Here is a 23,667-nt window from a genome sequence, read left to right as displayed (position 1 = left end):
TCGTCCTTTAAGTATTTGTCATTTATTAACACGTCATGCATGTGCACATAACCTGTGTCTACATTAGAAACAAATCCTAGTTCTCACCGATGGTTAAATGTGTATTAGCACTACATGTCCTACGCGCAGACACTTAAATATCGATATGCAAAGATCCCCCCCATCATCGAAAATCATCATGATATCACTAACATGATGAGATTCGAGAGGAAACTTTACTCGTTTTGAAAAGATGTATTTTATGTGTCACTGATATTACTATTAATTAATATGAAGCCGACAGTGAAATAATCGGCTAAAACTTTTACATATACATTTGAAATTGTAAAAATCGTGCATATATGTTCTCCCAAATCTCTTATTTCCAAAAATATGAGTACAGCGATGCATTTATCGAAATTTTAATTGGCCTATAGATTTACTCGTCTCGTAATATCAAATTCTTTCATCGTTAATAGTCTATATAGGCTCGTATTCTCCAGCCACTATAAATTATTGTCCAATGAATCAAACAATATTTCTAATGCAACATAAAAGAGCTTTTGAAGTCATGAAAGCGGGTTACCTTTTATTATGTATATGCCTTTTTAGGCATTATACATCCCTTTAAAGAATTAGGGCTGGTAACGAGTGGGAACGAGTACAAGTCTACGATCAGGTTGAACTTTTATGATACTCGTGTTGGTCAAACGTGACTACGATTTGAACCTACTTTTATATATACTCTTATATATAAGAGCAAAAAACGCATCGAACCTATCGTTGATGTGTATGTAGGGTGCACATTTTTTCAGTCTGTAAAGTACGTCCCATACAACCAGGCCAGTCACAGATCTATTTTATCTGTCGGTATGACAGATAACTCGGCATTAGGAGTGGCTGCTTCTAGAGTAGTTTTTTATCCAAACATTGAGCCATTTTAGAAGCTGATTTGTCAGATGTCACCTTGAACTTAGTGCATTATGTGGATTCGCACAAAAGTCAGCGAGAAATGGGAGCAATTTGCACAGATTGTTTCAGGATTTAGTATTACAAGTAAAAAGACCCTTTAAACTTGTATATTACATTTCCTAACTATACCCTGTTTGTGTAATAAATGTTAATGTAATAAACGACAAATGACAAAAAAAAAGGTGAGCGATTGATCTTGGATTGTGTTTTCAAATTTTTTCTTAAGCTAGATTGTCACAGATCAGAGGAAATTAAAGTTCACTTTTCCGTTGCCAAATAGGGGGAGCGGTTTCGTCACAATTTCGGGTGAGCTGAAGGTAGAAGTCGGCAAGCCGTCGAAAGTTTAGTTTCGAGATACGTTCATTATTGCCGTGAATAGTTGAAATATCATCTATTGTCAGCAACACTGGCGAAAACCTGAATACAGAAGTAACGTAATACATTATAAGGTGGCGTTCATCTATCTTCTTTTAGCCTACTTTGAGCAAAAAATTTAAATGAAGCACGACGCGTTCAATATACCATTACCTGCTAAATTTCGCGTAGATATTTATCAGTTATTGTTCCATTATCATTATGAGCTTGCCCGTAGTGTTAGGGCTAGTCTCAACCATTGGTTCAAAAATTGGGTGAAAACGTAACATATGACAAACCTGTAGATATTCGTAGTGAGGTTTGCCTCGAAGTAATGTCTCGTATCCGTATTTGCGACCATTAGATGTGGCGCTACGATTGCTTCAGGATAGATGCGCTTTACCGTCCGCTTGATATTTTGATAACCAAAGGTGTTATCGGAGTACGGTGAACTAGGTATTGGTTCACTCCATGATTTCTATAATGATGCATAAATAATATATTTATAATCGATTGGATAATTATATATAGTGGAGTGTATATATTTTCCAAGTGTATAAATATTGAAATTTGTCTCGCATCAGATTACATGTGCTCTACTGAGACTGACAGACCGTCGGATAAACGAGAATTCATTTAACCAACCTTATATATATCGACTGACACGTTGGGTATGTCCTTAACCAGCTTTCGATCGTATTGTAATACTTCTTCAATGGTTTGACCTGGTAATATTCGGTGATTTACCAGAGCCTCCGCCCGGTTCGGAATAGTATTTTCCTTAGAACCGCCTTTAAAAAAATATATAGAAAGGTGGGCTGAAATACTGCTTTTAGATGTCTTGCTTGCGTTAGTATGCATATTTTGATTCATTTAGTTCATATTTTTATAAAAATCGAGGTATATCTAAAAGATGGCGTTGCGGTGAGGTGAGACACTTGTAACTAGGCATTTAAGCAAGCATTCAAGCCGCCTGATGTTCTTATGCGTAATAATCATCATCACATTTACACCACGGTTTTTGTAGCCTTGTATTCATATTCTTTGTGGTAGTCCACATCATAAGTGAATTGAACTTTAAAAAATACGAGACGTAACCATTTTTTTTCTCAGAAAGCAAACTTGATCCAGTATTCTTGCCAATACAATTTGTGACACGGCTAACACAGAGCAGGCACCTGAAATCAGCTGCAAGTATACCGTAGCGCAGGTAACCTTTTCTGTTTTTAGTCTCCGTTAATTTGTTTAGGGAACAACAGGTCTCAAAGTGCAGCTATAGTAACCCTTCAATCTTTTTAAACAAGCTCTCCTTTCTCATATTTCTTTATTAATCGATGTTCCGATTTAAAGTAAAATCAGATTGTTGGTACCGAAAACAGAAACCGTCACGAACTTAAAGTAGGCAAATCAATACTGACTGATTCCATATCGTACTAAAAAGTTTTACGGGTTTTTGGCCATCGGTCACATCTAGCATTTGGGAAAAGTTTCTCGAACGATCCCAGTAGAATATACTCTAAATATAAATCTATAATAATTATAAATTAAAGAATATAAATCTAAAGTATCCGCATTTGTTGGGTAACTTTTCAAGTTGAAACATCTCCGTGCGAAGAAGATATAAAGGTACATGTTGTACAATCTAAAAATAAAACGTATGCTTACCTTGCTTGTTTTCAAAAAATGGTATAAACATGGACATTATTATTTCAAGATTTGAACTTGAAAAGTACAATAATAATATAGATTATTGTACTTTTGTAGGTCTAAATGCTAATAATATAATAAATAAAATAACAATAAGTAAGTAATCGGCACAAAGCCAAAGTCAAAACATCCCTGCAGCCAGCACTAGAGGCTGTAAACTTAGGTATGTTAATAAGATGCAATGCCTCCGTGCATAGAATTAATACCATCACGGAGTCGGCACAGTAAAGACCATGAAAGGCCGAATAAACTGGAACTATGGGACTTTACACGTAGAGACAATGTTTTTGTCAGCAGAAAAAATATTGCTAGTAGAATCTTTAATCACTTGTAGCAAGAGGAAGACGCCAGTACAATTTGCCTGCATGTATACCTGCACTGCAGGCACGAAAGTCCGAGAAAACTGGACAAGTAACAACTCGACTAGAAACAATTAGCTCCGTAGGTTCCCTACAAGAAACACCCATCCCTCACCTGATCAAATGTGCTTAGAAAGAAAAGGTGCAAAGTGATTGGCCGAAGAAAACACTCCATCACAGTCTATGGTTTGTGATTTTAAGCACAAGCAGTACCGAAGTGGCTAGATGTTTATCGTGTACGTTTCTTGCGGGTATTTACCATCCGATATCAGCGATATATGGAGATGACGAGATGTATTCAGTGATATTCAATGAATTTTATTAATCAGCATATGTTATCTATCCATTAGAGCTGAAGACACGTGTGGCGGCGAACTGATCTCTTAACTTCAGTTATAATCAACAAGCCTGTCTCAACTCACTCCATGTGGTACTTCAATTTGTACATTGGAATGAACTAAAATATTTTCTCAATTGTGCAAAAATTTACAAGGTAAATGCATTATGTGTATGTGTTCAAACCAGATGGACAGCTACATGATAGCCAAATGACAAGGCTAAATTATACACACTCATTGATATATGTTTTGTACACATGATACGTGAAAAATATAGCACACCAGAGGAGATAAGCTGGTGTGATCCGGACATTTTTGATGAAGCAACGTGCTTTTTAGTGCTTGGTTGTATTGTAACATGAAAACCTTTATGCCAGTTCACTTTTTCCTCCTAGGTACACTTACCTGAAGATCTGAACTAATTCAAAAGAGGCGTTTTAATTAAAATATGATCTGGTACGAGTTTTGTCTTGTTTGCTATTGCTTTCACATTTTCATCTACATACCTTGAATAACGGTAACAGCAGATGTAGTTCTCATTTGGGAGCTAATAATCTCGTTCCGTGCCATGGCGAGTTCGACAAGTGGATGAAACAACCATAAATTCGAGTAGATGATATCATAAGGGAAACGCGCGTAAGGAGCTACCTCTTTGATGAGAGACTCCTGTAGTGCAGTCATATAGGCAGGGTGAGCATCGTTGATGAACCTAAGAAAAGCATTTAATGCCTCAGTTATCTTCCATATACCATATACTTGGAGTGAGATTTAACTGAGCAGAAACAGATCCAGCTAGCTCACTATGATACCTGTAGCATACACTTAGATTTAAGATTTCAGGTATAGTGTACATACTTGAATAGCCAGAGCCTCCTACCTTGTCAAAGCTCTGGATAGTGTGGTAATAACCGTCTCACGTGAGGGCATGGAGGCGTGCTTTGAAACACTCTCGCATTTAACTTTCACCGTAAGATATCCTTTCTCTGCTACCCCGATGCTAAATGTGAATCACAAACAAAAATCAATATGATTGTTCAAACAACAACAAATCAGATGAAAAAGACTATCTGTTCTAATAATCTCAACTTTTAATTGTTTGACCGCTATCCGGGAGCCGCACAAACCGCATCCCTGACTCGACTTTTCTTCAAACAGCTTTGATACGCAAGCAAACTTACAGAGCGACTGGCGTGTCGACACCTGGAACAGCTCCTTGCAGTATAACTAAGCCCTCATCCATGATGAAGTCGAGCGTGACCTTCAGTGTTCGTAAGTATTTAGCAATCGTCTTAGCTCCTGAGTAACCATGTACTTCTTCGTCGTGACCCAGTGCTATGAAAAAACCGCGTTGAGGGCGATTCTTGAAATGTATCCTGTACGCCAGCATTTCCAATAAAGCCTAATATTGCATAAAGGTTGAGCAGCGTTATCAGATACCACCTTACTCTTTCGTTTATTTCTGACAACATTACAATCCAAATTATTAGTTTTAATCAATACCTTTTACTGATAAATCTGACCATGATTGAACCTTGAAGGATGCCGAGTATATGAATCCCAGATGCAAATATACATTAAGTAATACATGCTAAAAATATATAGTCACACCATGACGTTGTGTTTGTCGTCGAGGGCACCACGACCCCAAACGTAGACGTCGTCAGTGTACCCATCAAAAGGCGGATGCGTCCAAAACTTTTTGTCAACCGGAACGACATCAAAGTGAGCACACAGCATGTATGGCTTTAAACGTAGGTCCAAACCGCGCACTTGGATCAACAAGCTGTAGTTCCCGATGACTCGGTGCAGAACCCATTCTGGCGGATTGCGAAAAATACGAGGAAAACCTAAAAATATGAGAGGGTATCACCGCGATTATAAAAGTCAACAATACAAACATTCCTTGCGTCAAAGGTGATGTATTCACAACTGTAAATAATTGTATACTTTTTTTAAAGTTGCTAGAAGTTAAACACGTTGCTAGAAGTATTTTTATACTTCTAGCAACGTGTTTACTTAGTTATAGATGAAACAAGCTGACACGTTTGCTGCATTTGGCATCGATCCGCTTCCCCACAGGTGCGGCAAGCCGTTACAAGTCGTCTGGTGTAAAGCAGGCGTACATATGCTTGAGTTGTTGAAAAAGTATTGACCGTATTCAAGCGAAAAGTTAAAGCAAATATTTTTATTTGTATTTCAAAATAATATGACTAAACTAAACGTGCATCATTTCAATCAAAGATCTACGGTTTTTCTTGTAGCACCATTATCTTATCACTAGAGAACTTTGTGGTTTCGAAAGGTTGTGACACGTTATTTTTCAATACTTCCATTGAAACTAAATTAATACCGTCAAGAAAGTTCAGAAAAGACCAAAGCAGACGGTGCAATATCTGGACTATGCAGCAGACTTATTAAAATTCTCCATCCAAGTTTTGTCAAGCGGTTTGACATCGTTATAGTAGAAGACGACGCTCTTTTCGTTCACTAATTCCGGTTGATCTTTTTTAATGTCTTGCTGTAATTTCTTTAGTTGTTGGAAGCGAAGAACCAAATCCATCACTTTGTTAGACAACCATAATTCATAATGCACGCATCTATTCCAATCTCGCCAAACATATAGCACTATCTTTCCTGGCGTCAAGTTTGGTTTTGCTATTGAAGATCTCCTTTTTATTTGTTCATTATTGTTGTCTGTAATCTATTTTTCATTACCCGTGGTCAACCGCTTTATAAACGGTTTGATTTCGTAGTGCTTCTGTGAAGCTTCGTAAATGGAAATATGATCGAGTATATGATTGTACGTCAATTCGTATAGCATACAAACATGACGCTCCCTCTTGTTGCCAGCTTTCTTCAACTGGCTTAGAACTTCTTATTGGTGCATCTTTAGTTTCTTGGCAATATCATAGTTACTCACGTATCCATCTTCGAACTTTCGCAAATTCCCTCAACTTTTTCCGCTATTGGTCGACGGCTACGAGGAGCATCTTTCACACACAAATTTCTAGAATAAAAGCACCAGGACAATCTTTGAGCTTTTTCCCGATAATGCATTTTGACTAACAACTGCACATATTTTTATGGGCTTGGGCAGCATGTGTGCTCTAGTTATAATGAAATTGTAAAATACAGCGAAATTTCACTGATATTTAAAACGGAATATATTAAGTCTGTAACAACTTAGCGAACTACTACTACCAGAATTCAGTTTTCAAATGGCATCAACGCCGATCCTATGCGACCCGTTGCCTGCGATATGTTATCTTTAATTAATCCTCATAGAGACAATTATTAGTTTTTCGATAACCCAATATTATGACGTTATATGTATAATATATAATACATATATATTAATAGATATATCCTAAATGCAGCAAGTAAAGAAACAAGCGTAGTTTAGTACAAATGTCGTTTTTGAAGTGTTTTTATTCTAAAACTATTTTTCCATTTCAGCTTATAATAGGAGATTAAATGCGTCAGGTATTTAAAAAAGGATACATACATGTAATTCAATGAACATTTTATATATCCCATGTAATTTAGAACAAAGGTGAGCAAATAACGGTGATATAAACTTTTTGTATAAAAAAAAAAACTATAAAAAATAAAAACTAAGCCATAACCAATAGAACGTTTTTTCTTTGAAACTTGCACTTAATTATACTAGCTTCTTCCGCATACGCATTGATGCTTGGGCTAAAAAACTTTATACTTGGAGATACAGACTAATTGATATTTGACTTACGTTTGAAAATGAGGTTGTGTAACCCTTCGAACGCAGTGTGGTTCAGCTGTTTTCCAGAATGAAGATCATACGAAATGGTAGGAAACCTAATAGCTTCAGAGAGACCTTTGTAGATTGATATAGGGAAGTTTTTCTCTAGAGCTCTTGAGTTGGGATATTGAACAGATGCTTTTAACACGGCCGTGCGGGACGCCAGGTATAGCAGAAATGCTGTTAACACAAAAAGACCCACGTGTACCGCGGCTCTCATTTCTGACATCCCTGCAACACCAGATCCAATAATTCCTCTTCATTCCTCTGACAGCAAAAAAATACTTCTAAGAAATCAGTACTAAACTTTTCTTTCAGCTTATTCACAAGCGCACATGTTCTCTGAAAATTTAAAAGAAAACATGAAATTCTTTTAATAATAGACATGAAAATTAAATTCAAAACAAGATGTAGTAATCAAATATTTAAACGAAGATCATACTAAAGGAACGTTAGTATCCACTTTTCTTTGGATATCCAGATGCAAAAGCTATAATCTAAAACTTTAGTTTATAAGCTATTTTTTCGTTGATCGCAGTCCACAGCTTATTTTATTTTACAAAAATATGTAGCATGAATGTGCATTACAATCTAAATATGAAAGAATTTACACTATGTATCTTAGAAAATCGCGAATCATTTCGTTGTTATTTACAGCCTAGTGCGTAAAGACACATAATATGGTAACTATATCTATGTAATAAAAGTGTATTATTCTGTACACACTACTTTTATCGTTCTTAATGCAAATTCTTGTATATATGTACACACGTGGGAAACAAGTTAGTTGGATTCGAGAATTCAACCTGCGGGACAGTTCAGCTTTAACAAGAAAATATTTATACGAATGATCGAAGAAAAGGTGAATATAGCAACACATCGCACCCGTATTAATTTCAAAACTGGTATTTTCTGCATAGTAGGCGACGAACTCGTTGTAGGCAGAACGTTCGATAAAAATGTTTTATAGATTTTTCTTATAAATATTACACTGATGGATGGAAAATATCACATATAAATAGGTCGCTACAATTTTTTTTGTGTATAGATTAATGAAACAGCTAAGCAGAATACTTTGACAATGAATAGAGCTCGAAAAAATTGATATTTTCATATTGATTACCCCCGAGCCTCGTCATGAGACACGCAAGGCTATGAAGTAAAATAAATAGAAAAGTAAATATGGAATAAATTCCTAATCCAGCGCTTCGATATTTTTTTAGCTAATGCTCATATGACAGGTATATAATACGTCTGACAGGTATATATTTACACTGAACTCTCCTTTTGCTTCCCCATTCACCAATTAACACGTTCACATTGAATAATAAGTAATAAGAAAGATACAACTTTTGTGGTAAGAATCAATAACTTTACTAGCTATTACCATCTGTTACTTAACTTGACCATATATAATATATATACATGAAGAAAGACATCTTACTCGCCTTGTGTATAAATGTTACGTCTATAAGAGACAAATGGCAGAAAGTTTTCTCGGTGGTCCTCTCAAAGGAAAAACGAGATCTTTTAGAGATCGTCAAGGGAAGGTGCTAAAAACTTGCTACTATAAAGCACTTTCAGCCATATGTTTTACAAGTTTTCTCTCGAAGCTAAAAAAGCTCGAGGCGTAATGCCGGAAAAATAGTATCTCTTCCCTAGGGAAAGTCTACTAGCCAAACCCTGCTTGTCAAGATAGAATTTATTAAAGGTTTAAAGAGCACCAAACAGAATTATTTGGTTGTCTTTAAAGCGGCATTCGACCAAACACCGAAATATAATATTTTCTTCAAGCCCGCCGAAGCAGAAATTGCGCGCAAGCTCGTCTAGCGCATTGCCTCAATTCTGCAAAAGAACTCCTTTCCAAATCAAGATGGCGGGGCGAAACTGGACTTCTTGTAACAAGTGACAAAGGTGGCTCCACGTAGTCATGACCCTTAGTTTTTTTTAGTGCACCTGAACGATGTTCTAAACAGCTTAAAAAAGCCTAAGCGCACATGTTAATTCTACTAAACGCTGATGACCTTGCAATTTGAGAAACAAATCGCTTTGAGGTTTAGCAGGCGTTGACTCGATTTTAACAGTAAATAACGAATGTTGGCCTAGAAATCATTAGACAAAACCAAAACCATTAAGTTCCGAAAAGTAGGGTCACTAGCAGCAAATGGTACTCTACGATTGTATTGATCGCCTCTAGAATGCATGAAGTGTGTTCCCTGTCTGGGTCTATATAAGTCTCTATTTTGAGGCTTGCTATATTGAACATATAGCTAGTCGCATTAGAGAAACATGTTGCGAGCGCTGCCACTTCGTAGGGTGATAAATCACTTCGCTTTCGCAAAAAGGCCTCATGTGGCATCGAGCTCAACTAGGAGAATATTACCATAGTCAAAATATGTAGTCTGGACTCGCTAAAGCCTGCTTTCATCAAAACATCACTGAGCCTGCATACATATTGCAGTAATCATTATAACTTAGCTAGTGAATATTCGCTGAGAATCTTCAACGTCAGTTTGGTCTATCGAAAACGCCCGTCTATCTGAAATTCACCCGACAACAAAGGCAATGAGTGGCCGATGTGTGCTATGGTATATTAATCAGGCTCAAGAATACCATTTGTAGGTTAAATAATATTTCTTTTTTGTTTTGATATTTTATAAAATGTCATAATGTTAATATGTTTCATACATCAGGCAAAAACGAAAATAAATTGCGTTAATGTAAAAGAACGAATAATGGAAACAGAATTCCAAAGGTGCACAAGTAAATAAAAATTAGAAAATAGTAGGAGTTCCGTGAAAAATAAAAAAATGATAGAGAAGTGCAACTAGGCGAAGGATGAGGTATATTATATATATATATATATATATATATATATATATATATATAATAGTTCTGAAACGCTTGCCGAAACTCTTTCCATTAAAGAGCACTTGTGTTATATACATATATATCTGCATATATACAATAACCTGACTTTACATCAAGAACCAAATTAAGTTAACACAATTAAAAACAACAATCAAATTCCACGTCTTAAATTGTTCAATTGAAACACTAAAGTTGCTTAATTATTTATGATAAAATGACAAGTGATTCAAAAAAGCCGCCGTAAAGACCGGTTTGCCGCACGAACATCAAAACAGCTGATAGCAAAGCAGCTTGGTAAGACCAGGCTGTTAGCAACGAAAGACTTCGCACTTTTATTAGATAATTCGAGCAAATCAAAAAATGGTTAAGAAAAGTATCACTCACCACATAGACGTTCAAAAGCAAAGTTTGCTCGTAATGCTAAACAAGAATTTTGTCCTTAGCAAACAGTCCCGTACGTATTGTTGCCGCGTCGATAATCGCTTCCAAAGTTGCTTTATATATACTATATAGAAATACACACAGGCTTAATGCACGGTTACACAGTTTCGTTAGATGCAACGTTCAATCTTAAGGTATTTATTAACAAATGCTTTTTGGAGTTCATATCAGTCGGCGCTCCTGCTACTGATCGACATTGCAACCCACTCAAATAAGTTCTAAAAAAACGTTATGTTGATTTTATTAAAATGCCGGTTAGCGGAATGACGATAGTCCGGTTTAAGATATTAATAATCCGAAGACTATCATTATTATCAATGCACCCAAAAAGAGAAAAAAATGAACCGCACTATGGGCACTAGCAAAGAGTAAAAAGAAGAAAAACGGATCCGCACAACAATAGAGGGCTACAGCTTATTCTGTCGCACAAGTGCTCCACTGTCCGCTCTCTGCTGATTGAACTATGAGAATAACAATGACAACTCATTGCAGCAACGCTTGCTAAGGAGATCTCCCTAACAACGTTCTACAACTGTCGGGGCGTCCGCCGGCCGATTAGTTAGTCAACAAAACAGTTTCCAACGTTACCACTGTTAGAGAATGAAGCTTTTGCTTTCTCTTCCACAGTTGGTGTTCATAGGTACGTCCAGCATCGGCGCCCCTACTAGAAGTTCGCCCTTACTCACGAGGATCCCATCGATCGAGTGCACAGCAGCGCCTTCTTTAGGGGCAGCGGCAAAAATGGCATTAGCGACATCAACTGTACACGGCTTATCGGCAGGAGCACCGGTGCTATCACAAACAAGGCTAAATAACGAAGTGTAAGGTGGAAAAATCCAGACTGTCCGATAAATGATAGTTTCTCCAACAACGCTTTTATAGAAACTGTTAACTGCGGAATGGCTAATTTGAATGGACAGCCTTCCCTTTGTTCGTTCCCCCTACCAGACATAAAAAAAATCGTTGAAGGAGTAAAAGATACACAAAAGAAAACAATGCCTCATGAGCAAATTCAAATGTTTACTGTTCATATCTAACCTAAAAACCATTATTATTTAACAATATTAGACATGTGAGGTCATTCTAAAAACAATAGCTTACTGTGTGTGAAAACAATCGTCACGTGACAAAGAATCTTATTACGCTCGGAAAAGACTAATGTATAGAAATAACAAATAGACCAACAAATAAACTCTTTTTGGGCCTGTATTTGACCGTAATTATCTCTGTGTTCTAAGAATATTCAGTATAGCCGCGCTCGAAAGCTCTTCCAATATTTCAATAAAAGCCAATAGCGATACATGCCAAAAGGTACCCTCTGCATCTCTTTCAAGCTGATTGCTTGATTAGACATGTTTGTTCAATAATTATATTTTTAACTATTATTAAAGTCCAAAGAATAATATAATTGTACCCAAGAGATTTCATGAAAGGAACTTCAAAAGTTTATAACTATTTGTAGTTATAAACTTTTGAAGTTATAAACCTTTGATAAAAAAAAAGGGATGATGTTCGATATATTCAAAAACCAGAAATAAGAACTAAGATAATTAAACTAATAAGAAGAATGTTTCGAGACTTATCGGCGCTGGATCTTATAATATTTTGTATGGAAAGCAAAAATGTGTGTAAAATATTGAAATTGTGGTGCTGCTAACAAATTATGGTTTCACAATCTTCAAAAATCCAACCGTTTACGGGATAAGTATGAAAAGCTAACTTTATACCGCTTTATATATGCATTCAAGAATTGTGAGACTGGAAAGAATTTATTAAAATATATAATATATAAGTATAGTGAAGAAAAATTTTATTATTATTATTGTTATTGGAAGAACGACAACCGCGACTTAATCTTAGCTCCAGTAAGTACAAAAATCGCAATTATTGCGATCAATGTAATAACGAATTATATATGAAGACACTAATGAAGCGTTTTATGTAGGTGTATAAATCAGTTTGAATCGTTATTATGGCCTCCAAGATATAGAAGGAAGCCAGCAAGACCTACGGTATGATACTGAACAGATGTGGTGTAGGTTGCAAATATAAATATGTTCCCAAATTACTTCGAACTGACGCTACGTGATACCCTCACGAATGAGTAGTGTCTCGCTGTGATTCAGCTGGGCATTTAGTCGACTGAAAAGCATCGAACTATTACACTGCCTCAGAACGTAGATGTGCATCGCGTAAGCTGAGTGGAAATAGAATAGATTGAAAAAGGATATGGGTTGAACAGGTTATTCATGGGTAAAACAATCACAGCAACTAATATAAGTTATGTATAAAGCAATCATATGTTTAAAATAGATGAATAGATAGTATCGACAACTAAAAAAAGGTGAGTCTTGAGATAGGAACGGGATGGTACCTAAAGAACATACAAATGGTTCAGAGTTGCAAAATGTTGATTCCAAATGATCTCTAACTAAGCCTGTGGGTGATTAGTGAAGCTAAGAACGATCTCCCACGTTATCTTTTCTTCATGCGCGTAGAAACTAAAATAGTTTAATCAGTATAGGACCGAATCAAATACGAAGGAATTGACGAGGTGCTTAAAATAGAAGATGAAAAATTCGGGATTGTCATTATTGCCTTGGTAATAATAAACAGATAATCTATAAGCACGCCGTAACCTAAACCGCTATCGACCTTTCAACCTTTTTATAAACACTCCTTAGTGATCAAGTACTCGAGTAGTGATAAAGTAACACGAACCTAATAAATCATAGTTGATGCAGTGAGGGCGGTACCCGGTTTGCTTTGCAATAAACGGCAATACCTAATACACTGGAGGACAGGCGCGCTGGCAGCCTTGCTTGCCGCATCCGTTCGGAAACCGCACAGGCCTGCTCCCTCTGCAGCGATAGTATACAACATTCGGTACGTGCCGTCGCATGTTTTTTGTGAGCAGAAGCAAGGAATTATGATTCTTCGGCATACAGTCGCCAATGATTGCTCCGCGTGAGCATTCTTTTTTTGCAACAGCGAAGAAGCTCAAGAATGGGGCCGACTTCCTTTTGGTGTGTCTAAAAAAATGTTGAACCTACAATTCAGGGCCATGTCGTTCTGAAACGCTCGTTTAACTTGCATGAAATTTTTAAATGTTACTATTCTAGGTTAGTAACAGCCAAGAACATCTCTGATGACTTTAGCTTCTTTCGTAGGAAGGCAAGCCTGGAACGTTTTTCGTAAGCAAAACATAACAAAGACGTATACCTTAAACTATTGCGGCAAGCTATACAATAAAAATCAACCCATTAAAACCTTCTCAGCGAAGCATAAACTACAGCTTTTAGGATGCTAATCTAACTGCTATTATATATCAACAGTCACTCAGTCTTCTGTTACACATGCGTAAATAGGCCGAGTAAAAAATATTAGCTTTTGTCTTACATGGCAGTTTATCTTCGACGAATATTTTCCTGTAAACGAAATACACACACCCTAGAAGAAAACATTTTCAGGGCTAGAGGCACACTCAAATCAAACAAATTGACATAATACAAGACTTTTTGTCTATAGAGACGTTGTAAGAATTGTGAAATAAGTAGGCGGAGGTGGGGCTATATAGGCTTAATCTCGCTTTGCGTAATCAGTGAAGACAACAGGTGCCACGGGAAAATATATAACAGTATATTCATCGAAGACTCCTCCATTATGTTGGTATGGAAATGGGTGTACTACAATACATTAATTTTCGAAGAAAATTGGAGACATCTATGTCGTTCGCTTATATACCCTACAACACCGGTTTATATTAGTCGAAGGCGGAATTATGTGTAGGTCACTAATGATTCTTGAGAAGTGAGTCACTTAACAAAGCTAAAGGGAAAACATTTTTTTTTGAAAAATAAGCTGTGATTACCATAAGTGATAAGTGATAATCATTTACTCTCAAAGATGTATAATGTGTATAATGTTCTGTTGTCGTCGGAAAACTCACGGGTTGCACTTTAACTGAAAACAAAGCAGGAACGGTAATAGTGTGGCCACTGACAAGCTGCCAAAAAATTCGCCAAAGCCAATTTGACCGGACTGAAATGTTGTATAACAATCGTGGTTACGCATGCTTCTTGTATAAATAAGTATCCATAAGAAATCCTAATTTATGATCGTTCGCAACGTAATGGACATGTCAACAATTTGTTTTGTTCGAACAATGCGTTATGTTAATAAAGCTGTTAATAAGTATTTCAAATGCAATCACCTGCGACGCGTTATTGACGACAACGACACGTGGTACATTTGGGTACGAGACTACGATACCTTATTTTTCATTGACTTACATACATATATATGCATTTCTATTAAGTTGAGTTATACTCTGGAGTCACTTTATACTGTCGATTGCTCTGTAAAATAAGTATCGACGGCGTCCGGTGAAATAGAGACTCGAAATGCGGCAGGCCAAATAGTCCCACCTCACCATGGTATATATAGCTTTTAAGGTAAACATGCATTACAACTCAATGTAATGACCTTTATAAAACATAACTTGCTTCCAGTTTGCCTTTAAAAATATAGATTTGAAACAGGTAAGATTGTGGTACAATAATGAAAAAAAGTACTAATAAAAAATACCTAGCTGTCTTCCATGGCTAGACTTCTTGCAACTTGCTCAAAAAAAATTCAGTGAAGCGAACTGCACGAAATCTCTCATTCGTGCGTACGTAAAAGATGTTTAGACTGATATTATTGAAATGTGAAATCAACGTTCCCTTGCCAGAAAAAAACGAAGCGATTCATGTAACTATCTCATACCACTGCATTGCCCAATAAGTAAATTTTAATCTCCTTGATTTTACTTTTAATTGTTATTGTTTATGAATCAGGGACAATAGGCAACGCTACCCCCAGAACAGTAAAGAATTAATCCGACAATCGTTGCTTATTTGAGAGTATCAACAGGACCGGTAACAGCGGATACTATTACAAATTAAATACCTGAGACGGTATGCCTCAGCGGCGAAAAGGACCCGCACCGTACACGTCTTCAGGTGGCACATAAGGGAATGCCCATTAGGAATGATGGAGACCAAAAGATATGGTGTATGCCAAAACCTCCGTCGCGGACCGAAACTGGGCTAGGTCCATGGTTCCGCTAAGCAGCGATGCTGAAGATATTTAGGGCTGCGATAGCAGGCCACTGTCATAAATGCCGGCGAAAAATAATGGACGTCTTGAATTAATGCCAAAGCTATTTCCAGTCTTCATCCCCAATCAAAGCTGCGTATTAGTTGTCAACCTCGTTAAAAGTCCAAAAAAAAGTATCTCATTGAGACTAGGAGACTATGTTATATTTTGATACAGTTTAAGGACAACCGGCTCATAAGTGGCTGTAAATCGAGGTAAATTAACTGAAATCAAAATGTAACTGACATTTTCGACCATTATAAACAGTGAAATCTACGTTGTTAAAGATAACAGCTCATGCAGACATCTTTCACTTATGAGTTGCTTTGAATGAATGAAGAGATAACCCGTTTGTTGCTGAAGAAATGCATACATCGGTTCTATTAGTTTTGCTCCCGAGTGGAAGATGAAACGTGGAAAATAAGGGAGAAAGTAGGAAGATACACAAACATCTTTACCGAAAAGAAAATATCCCAAAATACCAACACTATAGTAGTGTTTACAATTAACAATGTACACTAGATGTACAAAGGGCCCTGATAGATCAGCATAGAAAAGTATTGTACAAAGTGAAGAACATCTCACGAAGAAGAAGAACGAAGAGAATCAATAATTTTTTGATGATGAAGGAATTCAAACCAGCTCTGTCCAATGCAAAGGCAGGGCGAAGCAAGCAACAATTACAGAAAAAAGGAAGGCGTATGTTTCCTTTATCATAAATAACGGGTCAAACACTTGTTGTAATTAACAGACTTTATTTAAAACGGATCTCGGCGTAATTCAGTTTGAAAGTCCCCTGTGCTCAACCTGAACCGCTACGAATTTCCGCTGAAATCTTTTTATTTTTTATTCATGTTTATTTGTTTCATCGACACCCACGCCCCCGTTTTCTACACTAGGTGATTAGTGTACCCCTTCCAATTATCAATTTTTATTTTGTTGGTATTGGTTACATGTACAGAGTTCTAGCACCTTCTGTCGGGATTCGTCCTAAAGGCGACGTTTGAAGGACATTCCATCGTCATTAACAGTAATGTTATCGTCGTTATCGTATCAGTTGTCATAAAATGAAGAGGGGCGAGATCGTTTAATTTACATAAGCACACAGTCTTTTAGTAGCTGTGGATGTGGCGATCTACTTAACATCTGGTCACCACTATTTTTTCAATCCTCATCCATCTTTCTATAATTGTTGGTCCTCAATACATCGTACCCCCTAAATTATTTTGGGCTGGCTTTATTCCAGTCTACAAATTTATTTGTATCCTTTTGTCTATTTTTGGATATTTTCATGTATTGTCAGTATCTAGGAGAGTTCTGCATTAATCCACATACGCGATTCAACCCTAGTCCCACAATGTCTCGCCCTATGTACATCATATTATGATACATCTTTATCCTTATTATCATCATCATCGACATCATCATTTTCACCAGATTTACCGCAAGCATACGATGCCACCGTAATTCAGACCCCTTAGAACATTGAATTATCTGTCTTTGCCTCTTCGTATTTTCCTTTAGTCTCTTTATTTTGACCTCCCTCTTTCTTGTCGATGTCATAGTCACATTTTCTAGAGACGACCTAGTGACCACTATGAATCAAAGAGCATTCATGAGACAACTTGTTAATAATATTATACAACGATAGTAATAATGGTATTATTATCCTTCACTAGCGTTGTCGCCATTATTAATAAATGAATTATTTACCTTTTGTCTGGAGTCTGCGTACCCTGGATTACTCGACTGAGAACGAGATGAAACTTTTTTAACATCAATATCAGGTCAATCAACATCACTTTTAATTTGGGTTGGAGACTGAAATTTAGATTGAGGAAGATATTCGAACGGTTTCTACAAGAGATCGTTCATGTTGTCTTCATCATCACCTTAGCCGTCCACTTAGGTTCCCTCCTTTTCTGTGTAATATAACGTCAGACTACTGTTTCTTCATTCTTCAGTAATTGTTCGAGTTGTTTTGCATGCAACTCGATATATCAATTATTCAATTGTCATTATTGCCTCGGCTTAGTCTTGGCTTAAAGTGCAACGATTATTGAACCAACAACTAGATTGATATATGCATATATAGTTCTTCACGATGGTGTCGTCCCATGCATTACTATAATTAGTATTACTATATAAGTGCGTTGATTATCAGATGTGTATTGTTTGCTTACACGAAGATGCAACTACATTCAACTATACAATACAATCAATGCGGCGAAGCGGCCCCTTCAACGTATAGCCACTTTTTTCCACAATTTTCTGCTAGATAATTACGCATCAGCAAAATGTGTTACCTCTAATTTTCCGCTACCCTAATCTTCAGATGGAATTCGATCTGCCATTGCGTATTGTTTTTCTTTTTTTACTGGTTTACGGTGGTACAACCCAAAGGCTTGATAGTGTACGAGGGAAGAGACTGGTCTGTTATTATCAAACCAGTATAGGCATACGATGATTTCATTCAACTTTGCCTAATGTATTATTTGTTAAGCCTAGCTACTTTCCAGTGAGCGATATACATACTCCTATGAACTCTGGCATGTACACCTCAGTACTTTATTTTGTGCTTGACCCTTCTTATCATTGGGTTGGTTAACGACGACTACTACATGATGGAAATTTTTTGAGGTGGAAGCCTCGGACTTGTATCCCATTTTTGGATATTGGAAGCCCAGAAGTCACTTGTATTGTTCCTTTCTACACGCAGTATTTACCTTGATAACGGATAAATCTTAAGGTGCTCCCCATTTCAGCCCACTAAAACAATCCAACAATCAAATGGGCCCTGTCATTCTTGTTCAGGTGTCATAATCATCATCATCACCACCTGAGCAGGGAACTGCTGGCATCATCGAGTACCCACCAGCTCCGAACCCGAACGAACTGAATGGGCTGCCTGAATGAGGTGCGTAACTTGAATGACCTCCACTATTATTTGGTGCGGCGCCATGAGTTGGCGTCGGATGGTGGTGCTGCTGCTGTTGATGTAGTTGCTGCTGTTGGTGGTGGTGATGTTGATGCGGATGTTGAGAATTGTACGACGCTGTTGGATGGGATTGTCCGAGTTGATGTCCGTACTGATGAGGTGTATTGTGACCGCCATGATGAGCGGGATGTGAATTCTGATGATGAGTGCTCGACAGAAGTGAGTGAGCGCTGTGACTGCTGTTTTGATGAGCTGCAGGCGGATAATGTTGTTGCTGTTGCCAAAGATTATTACTGTGGTTTCCTGTCATGTTTGCATTCGAATGCATCGAGTACGGATGATTCATATGAGCACTGCCACCGACCACCGAGTGGAGCTGTTGTTGTTGCTGCTGTTGCTGCTGCTGACCCTGTGTTCCAAGTCCTGAACCCATTTGCTGTTGATGTGAGTATGGGTGCGTGTGACCTCCATTACTTCCCATAGCCCCAAGAACACTGTGAAGAGATTGTTGTTGAAACGAATTTGCTGATTGTTGTTGCTGCTGCGGCTGTTGGTGATGTTGCTGTTGCATTTGCTGCTGCGCTTGCTGTGGTTCGTCGCTTGGTGTTAATGGCGTCCTTCTCTTTTCTCTGAGATCTTCCCCACGCCCATTAGCAGCTGACTGTCCACCACGACCACGGCCTCTCCCACTGAAGCAGACACACCCACATAAATAAAATACGAGACCATTCAACAATAACCAGAATATTAAAAACTTTTTATTTTTAATTAAAATCTGTGTCGAGGATGTATATGGTAATGTAGCATAAAAAATGATAATATATCTTCGGTCTATTTTAAAATATCTTTAGGGGAGTCGATATTGGCTTAACTCGTAGCGAACTATCTTTGATTTGCCTGATTCGTATCCTAAAATTTGGCAGTGCTGAATGTCCTCACACAAGTAACTTGCAGGATTAAAGGTATTTAAGGAATTAAACGTTTTACGTTTAAAATACTAATAGCTCCAGCACTGGGCATTAATTTCTTATTAGTATGTAGAGCTATGCTGTTATAATTGTACGTAGAAACAATAGAGCGCATAATTATCAAGTACAGCCTACTACAGTAAAAACTCACCGTCCACGGCCTCTACCAGAAGGCACTGGCGCTGATCCCATTGATCCCAGAGGGCTCATTGGAAGACTTGGTCTCTGCTGAGGCAGAGGACTGCCGGTGCTCATTGAGTTCCCCATCGGAGATCCAGCAGGGCCTGGCATTGGTTGGCCTAACGTAGTGGACACTGAGCCACTTGACTCGCCTTCTTCTTCATACTGAACGTCCGGTATGTTAGCCACTGTGTCTCGAAGAAAATCGAGTCTAGAATCCGTCAGTATGCTGGCTTTGCTGCGCACAGAACCAATTTAAAACATCAAGCATTAGCGTTAGTACTATAAGTCACTATGAAGTTAAAAAACGCCACGAAATACGTTATCAACACACACTACTATTACTAGTATGGTAAACATTTTTGGGCTTTCAATTGTCTGTTATAGAATTGGCGATGCAGACTTACATAAAAACAACAAGAGCTTTAGCCTGCAGTATATATGTTAGTTATGTTGACAAAACGATGTCCAATAAGTAACACTGGAATACAAATTCTAGACCGGCAATTGATTTTGACCGAACAATACCACAGGAAAGGCCGAAACTACACAGCTAACACAACGATCTCGTATCTATTATTTATTCACATTTAGTAAATACGTTGCCCTGAAAACTCCAAAAGAAGTAGCATAATTTGCCCTCAATCAGAAGTTTCAGAATCGTTTCTGCTGCGCCTATGTTCGCAGCCTTTACTTCTTTTTCATAATAAGGATAAATATAACTGAGTAGTTAGTTTAAACACTTACATATGTGCCGTTGTGAGAGTTCTTGCGTTTCTGGATCGAGTCACAGCTTCCGCCTTTTTCACAAGCGACTCCACAAATAACTCGAGCGCCCGCGCTGCCAAAACATTGCAACGGTCCCAGAATTTAGTCAGTCGGTCAAAACATAAATAGGTCCTAAAATAGGTACATTCATATAGACAGCTCGTACTTGACTATTCGGGCAAAATTAAGCTGAGGTGGTACACATGTTTAGCCGAATTGCCTTAAGTTCGTATTCGTACGTACATAGAGATTTAACATAATACAGGCCATGCGCTCTCTTAAATAATAAACTGATTAATTGAACATTTCAGAAAGATACGACGTTATTAAAAAGAAAAAAATTGCAGTAATTTGTTAATCCTCTTAGGAAACTACGAACCGGCAGAAACCAAATTTTGGATTTTGATCTGACATTAACAGAATTTTGCTAATTGCTTATTTAGGGAAAAAAAATGACGCCCTTTAAAAAGAAACATATAGAGAAGCATACAGTAACATCTTCCGAACGCCGTAATCACTCATTTCATTATATATGATTATTTTGTAAATAAGACATATATTCATAAAAACCTTGAGTTAAACAATATATCTAAGAGCTATCAATAGGCGTCTACGGTGTCTAGTAAAAGTTACGGTCGTCAAATACAAATTAGTCCTCTCGTTTTTCCTTACATTATTTTGGTTTTTTGCTGCATGCCTGATATCATGGATGACCTCTTTTATAAACCTGATGTAGTCATAATATAATCAAAGGCACATATAAATCGTACAGCGTAGTCTATAGAAAAGAAACGCTTTGAATAAATATCGGTTTGTACCGTATTATAACTCTTTGGGCGATTATAAAGCGTAGTGTCACGCTTCCGCCCACTATGCTGCAGGGGCGAGGTATTTTCAAAAAAAAACTTCCGGAGATATTGCGTTGCTTATGCTGTACCTTAATTCACTTAAAGTAAGCGAGGCAAATCTGTGGAAAAATATTTGTGTTTAGATACAAAAGTAATGTACCTTAATAAAATTTATTATGATCTCAAAATTGATTAGCCTTCATTCCTACAGATTAGCATAATCGCAGCATTAAAATCCTCTTTCTTGCTGGTATCGTTACAATGTCCTCGATTTCAAAACCAGGTTTCAACCTAATGCTTAATTAGAGTATACTAAATGTGTCGTGCTTATGGTATTACAATTTAGCTCAAAAGTAATGCAATTGTAAATACGCAGACTAACAAGCAGTGTCAATTTCCGACATGGAAATAGCGTAATAGTGCTTCAATATCCGAACTCAGCGATATGAACACTTTCACACATTATAGCCAATCCCGAACGTCTATAAATAAAAACTTAATTAATGTTATTAATATTACGAAGTTCTTGTCCTTAATATTCGTTTTCGATTACCGATTATTACTACTGTAAGTTTCAACGTTACTATAATGCTGCCCCTATTTATATTTGTCAAACAAAAGATCATCACCCAGAAACGTTAGATATCTGCACTTCGAACTTGTTTTGCTCCCTGAATTCAAATTGATGCTGCAAAATGATACTTCATCGGTTAGTTAATAGGATAACGACTAGATATGTTTTATACGCAGTTGAAATTTGTCTCCCCTCATGAATCAATGGTTTAACAGTTCCCTTCAACCGAGCCTGTTGTTGTCTCGATTATATGATGCCTATAAAATGTGTTACATAAATGAACTATGTATGCAAATTATCGAAAAAAATAATGCATGTATATCTGCGTATCAGAAGAAAATGTTCAGCTTTTTCGGAATGATGATGTCAGATGATCAAACGACTTCCATTATGATCCCGGTCTGCGTTGTTAGAAACCTGACAAGTTTCTATTTACAGTGTCATTTATTCTACTTTCATCTGCATCATTTATTATATTTTAAACAAGTGAAAAAAAATCTACCATTTCGTTGCATTGTTACTTACAGATGATCACTGGGACAGCGGCGGCAACTTTTCCGATATCCTCATCCTTCTGCATTATCTTCTTAATTCGTGCCTGCAATATTTATCAACAGAGACAAAAACACAGACACAACAAAACCGCGCTAACGCATTAGTTTAGTTATCAACTAAACAGTATATATATATATATATATATATATATATATATATATATATATATATGTGTGTGTGTGTGTATGTGTGTGGTGTGTGTGCGTACGCCTAACGTGACAGGTTATATTAGTTTTTTGATTCATACACACGTTTCGTTTACGTTCCTAAACAGATAGCAAATGACTGCGTAAATAATAAGACGCTGGTTGGTATTATAGAGCCGCTGGGGAAGCAATAGTAAACTATGAGATCGGACCTATATTGAACGATCAGTAAAATTCTGTTAATGAAGCGGGAGGCCTCATCGTTGGCAGCATGAAGGGAAGCGCCAGACGGATGTGCAGACGGTCGAAATAACGAACATATATCGCAACTTGCGCCAAACTTGACGGTAACTACCCACGCTTCGTATCCATGTTCTACTTATCAGCAATTTTAATACAAGCCATTCTACTGTTTTATTTATTATTGTGGTTAGTTTTATTACATAAAATCAAATTGAGCAGTGTAGAGCATAGTTGCGAGCAACACAGGCACTTCAATGGGGCTGACGAAGCTTCGTCTAGCATTCGACCTACCGGCGCAAAACGGGCATTATACTTCTTTCTTTTGTTGGCCATCTTGACAGTGGAGGGCGCGGAGCCCAGCGATCTGCTATCCAACCACTGATAAAGACCACAAAGATGCCCCCACAAAGTCTCACAAAACAAAAGGCAATGCTGCCGCCCTCACAAAACCAGAAGCACGCACAACACAATAATAACACCAAATCTACTAACAACACAGCAGCAACGAG

At 37.4% G+C, this 23,667-nt stretch overlaps 2 protein-coding genes and 1 long non-coding RNA gene across 8 annotated transcripts; 1 reads left to right on the top strand and 2 right to left on the bottom strand.

Moving 5' to 3' along the window:
* Positions 1-11,526, bottom strand: LOC111249641 (N-fatty-acyl-amino acid synthase/hydrolase PM20D1-like). 6 transcript variants are annotated; one of them, XM_022803761.2, is made up of 10 exons: positions 11,388-11,526; positions 10,743-10,884; positions 7,458-7,829; positions 5,318-5,556; positions 4,888-5,108; positions 4,587-4,706; positions 4,216-4,418; positions 1,951-2,096; positions 1,605-1,783; positions 1-1,368 (listed from the first exon to the last, which is right to left on the bottom strand). In XM_022803761.2, the coding sequence occupies exons 3-10, from the start codon at positions 7,714-7,716 to the stop codon at positions 1,203-1,205; spliced, it is 1,533 nt and encodes a 510-aa protein (XP_022659496.1). In that variant the 5' UTR covers positions 7,717-7,829; positions 10,743-10,884; positions 11,388-11,526; the 3' UTR covers positions 1-1,202. The 6 variants fall into 6 exon arrangements, with proteins under 6 accessions (XP_022659496.1, XP_022659495.1, XP_086842224.1 ...); XM_022803760.2 differs by having other exon boundaries at positions 10,743-10,863; XM_086986098.1 differs by having other exon boundaries at positions 7,458-7,718; positions 10,743-10,863.
* Positions 10,629-12,008, top strand: LOC147756306 (uncharacterized). The gene is made up of 2 exons (XR_015325776.1): positions 10,629-10,812; positions 11,427-12,008. It is a non-coding gene; the product is annotated as an uncharacterized LOC147756306 (long non-coding RNA).
* Positions 12,009-16,673: 4,665 nt separating this feature from the next.
* Positions 16,674-23,583, bottom strand: LOC111248860 (uncharacterized). The gene is made up of 5 exons (XM_022801877.2): positions 23,450-23,583; positions 22,740-22,812; positions 20,772-20,865; positions 19,996-20,262; positions 16,674-19,565 (listed from the first exon to the last, which is right to left on the bottom strand). The coding sequence occupies exons 1-5, from the start codon at positions 23,489-23,491 to the stop codon at positions 18,749-18,751; spliced, it is 1,293 nt and encodes a 430-aa protein (XP_022657612.1). The 5' UTR covers positions 23,492-23,583; the 3' UTR covers positions 16,674-18,748.
* Between the last annotated feature and the right edge of the window lie 84 nt (positions 23,584-23,667).

Source organism: Varroa destructor, unplaced genomic scaffold (assembly GCF_002443255.2).
Source record: "Varroa destructor unplaced genomic scaffold, Vdes_3.0 BEIS01000004.1, whole genome shotgun sequence".
NCBI classification, from domain to species: Eukaryota; Metazoa; Arthropoda; class Arachnida; order Mesostigmata; family Varroidae; genus Varroa; species Varroa destructor.
This window is presented reverse-complemented; position numbering and strand designations above follow the sequence as displayed.

Coding starts and splice junctions, on each gene's coding strand:
- LOC111248860 (XM_022801877.2), bottom strand. CDS start 23,491: ATGGCCAACAAAAGAAAGAAGTATAATGCCCGTTTTGCGCCG. Junction 20,263..20,771: donor ACTCTCACAACGGCACATAT/GTAAGTGTTTAA, acceptor TTCTGTGCGCAG/CAAAGCCAGCATACTGACGG. Junction 19,566..19,995: donor TCTGGTAGAGGCCGTGGACG/GTGAGTTTTTAC, acceptor TGTCTGCTTCAG/TGGGAGAGGCCGTGGTCGTG.
- LOC111249641 (XM_022803761.2), bottom strand. CDS start 7,716: ATGTCAGAAATGAGAGCCGCGGTACACGTGGGTCTTTTTGTGTTAACA. Junction 4,707..4,887: donor GTCGACACGCCAGTCGCTCT/GTAAGTTTGCTT, acceptor ATTCACATTTAG/CATCGGGGTAGCAGAGAAAG. Junction 2,097..4,215: donor TGCTGTTACCGTTATTCAAG/GTATGTAGATGA, acceptor ATTTTTTTAAAG/GCGGTTCTAAGGAAAATACT.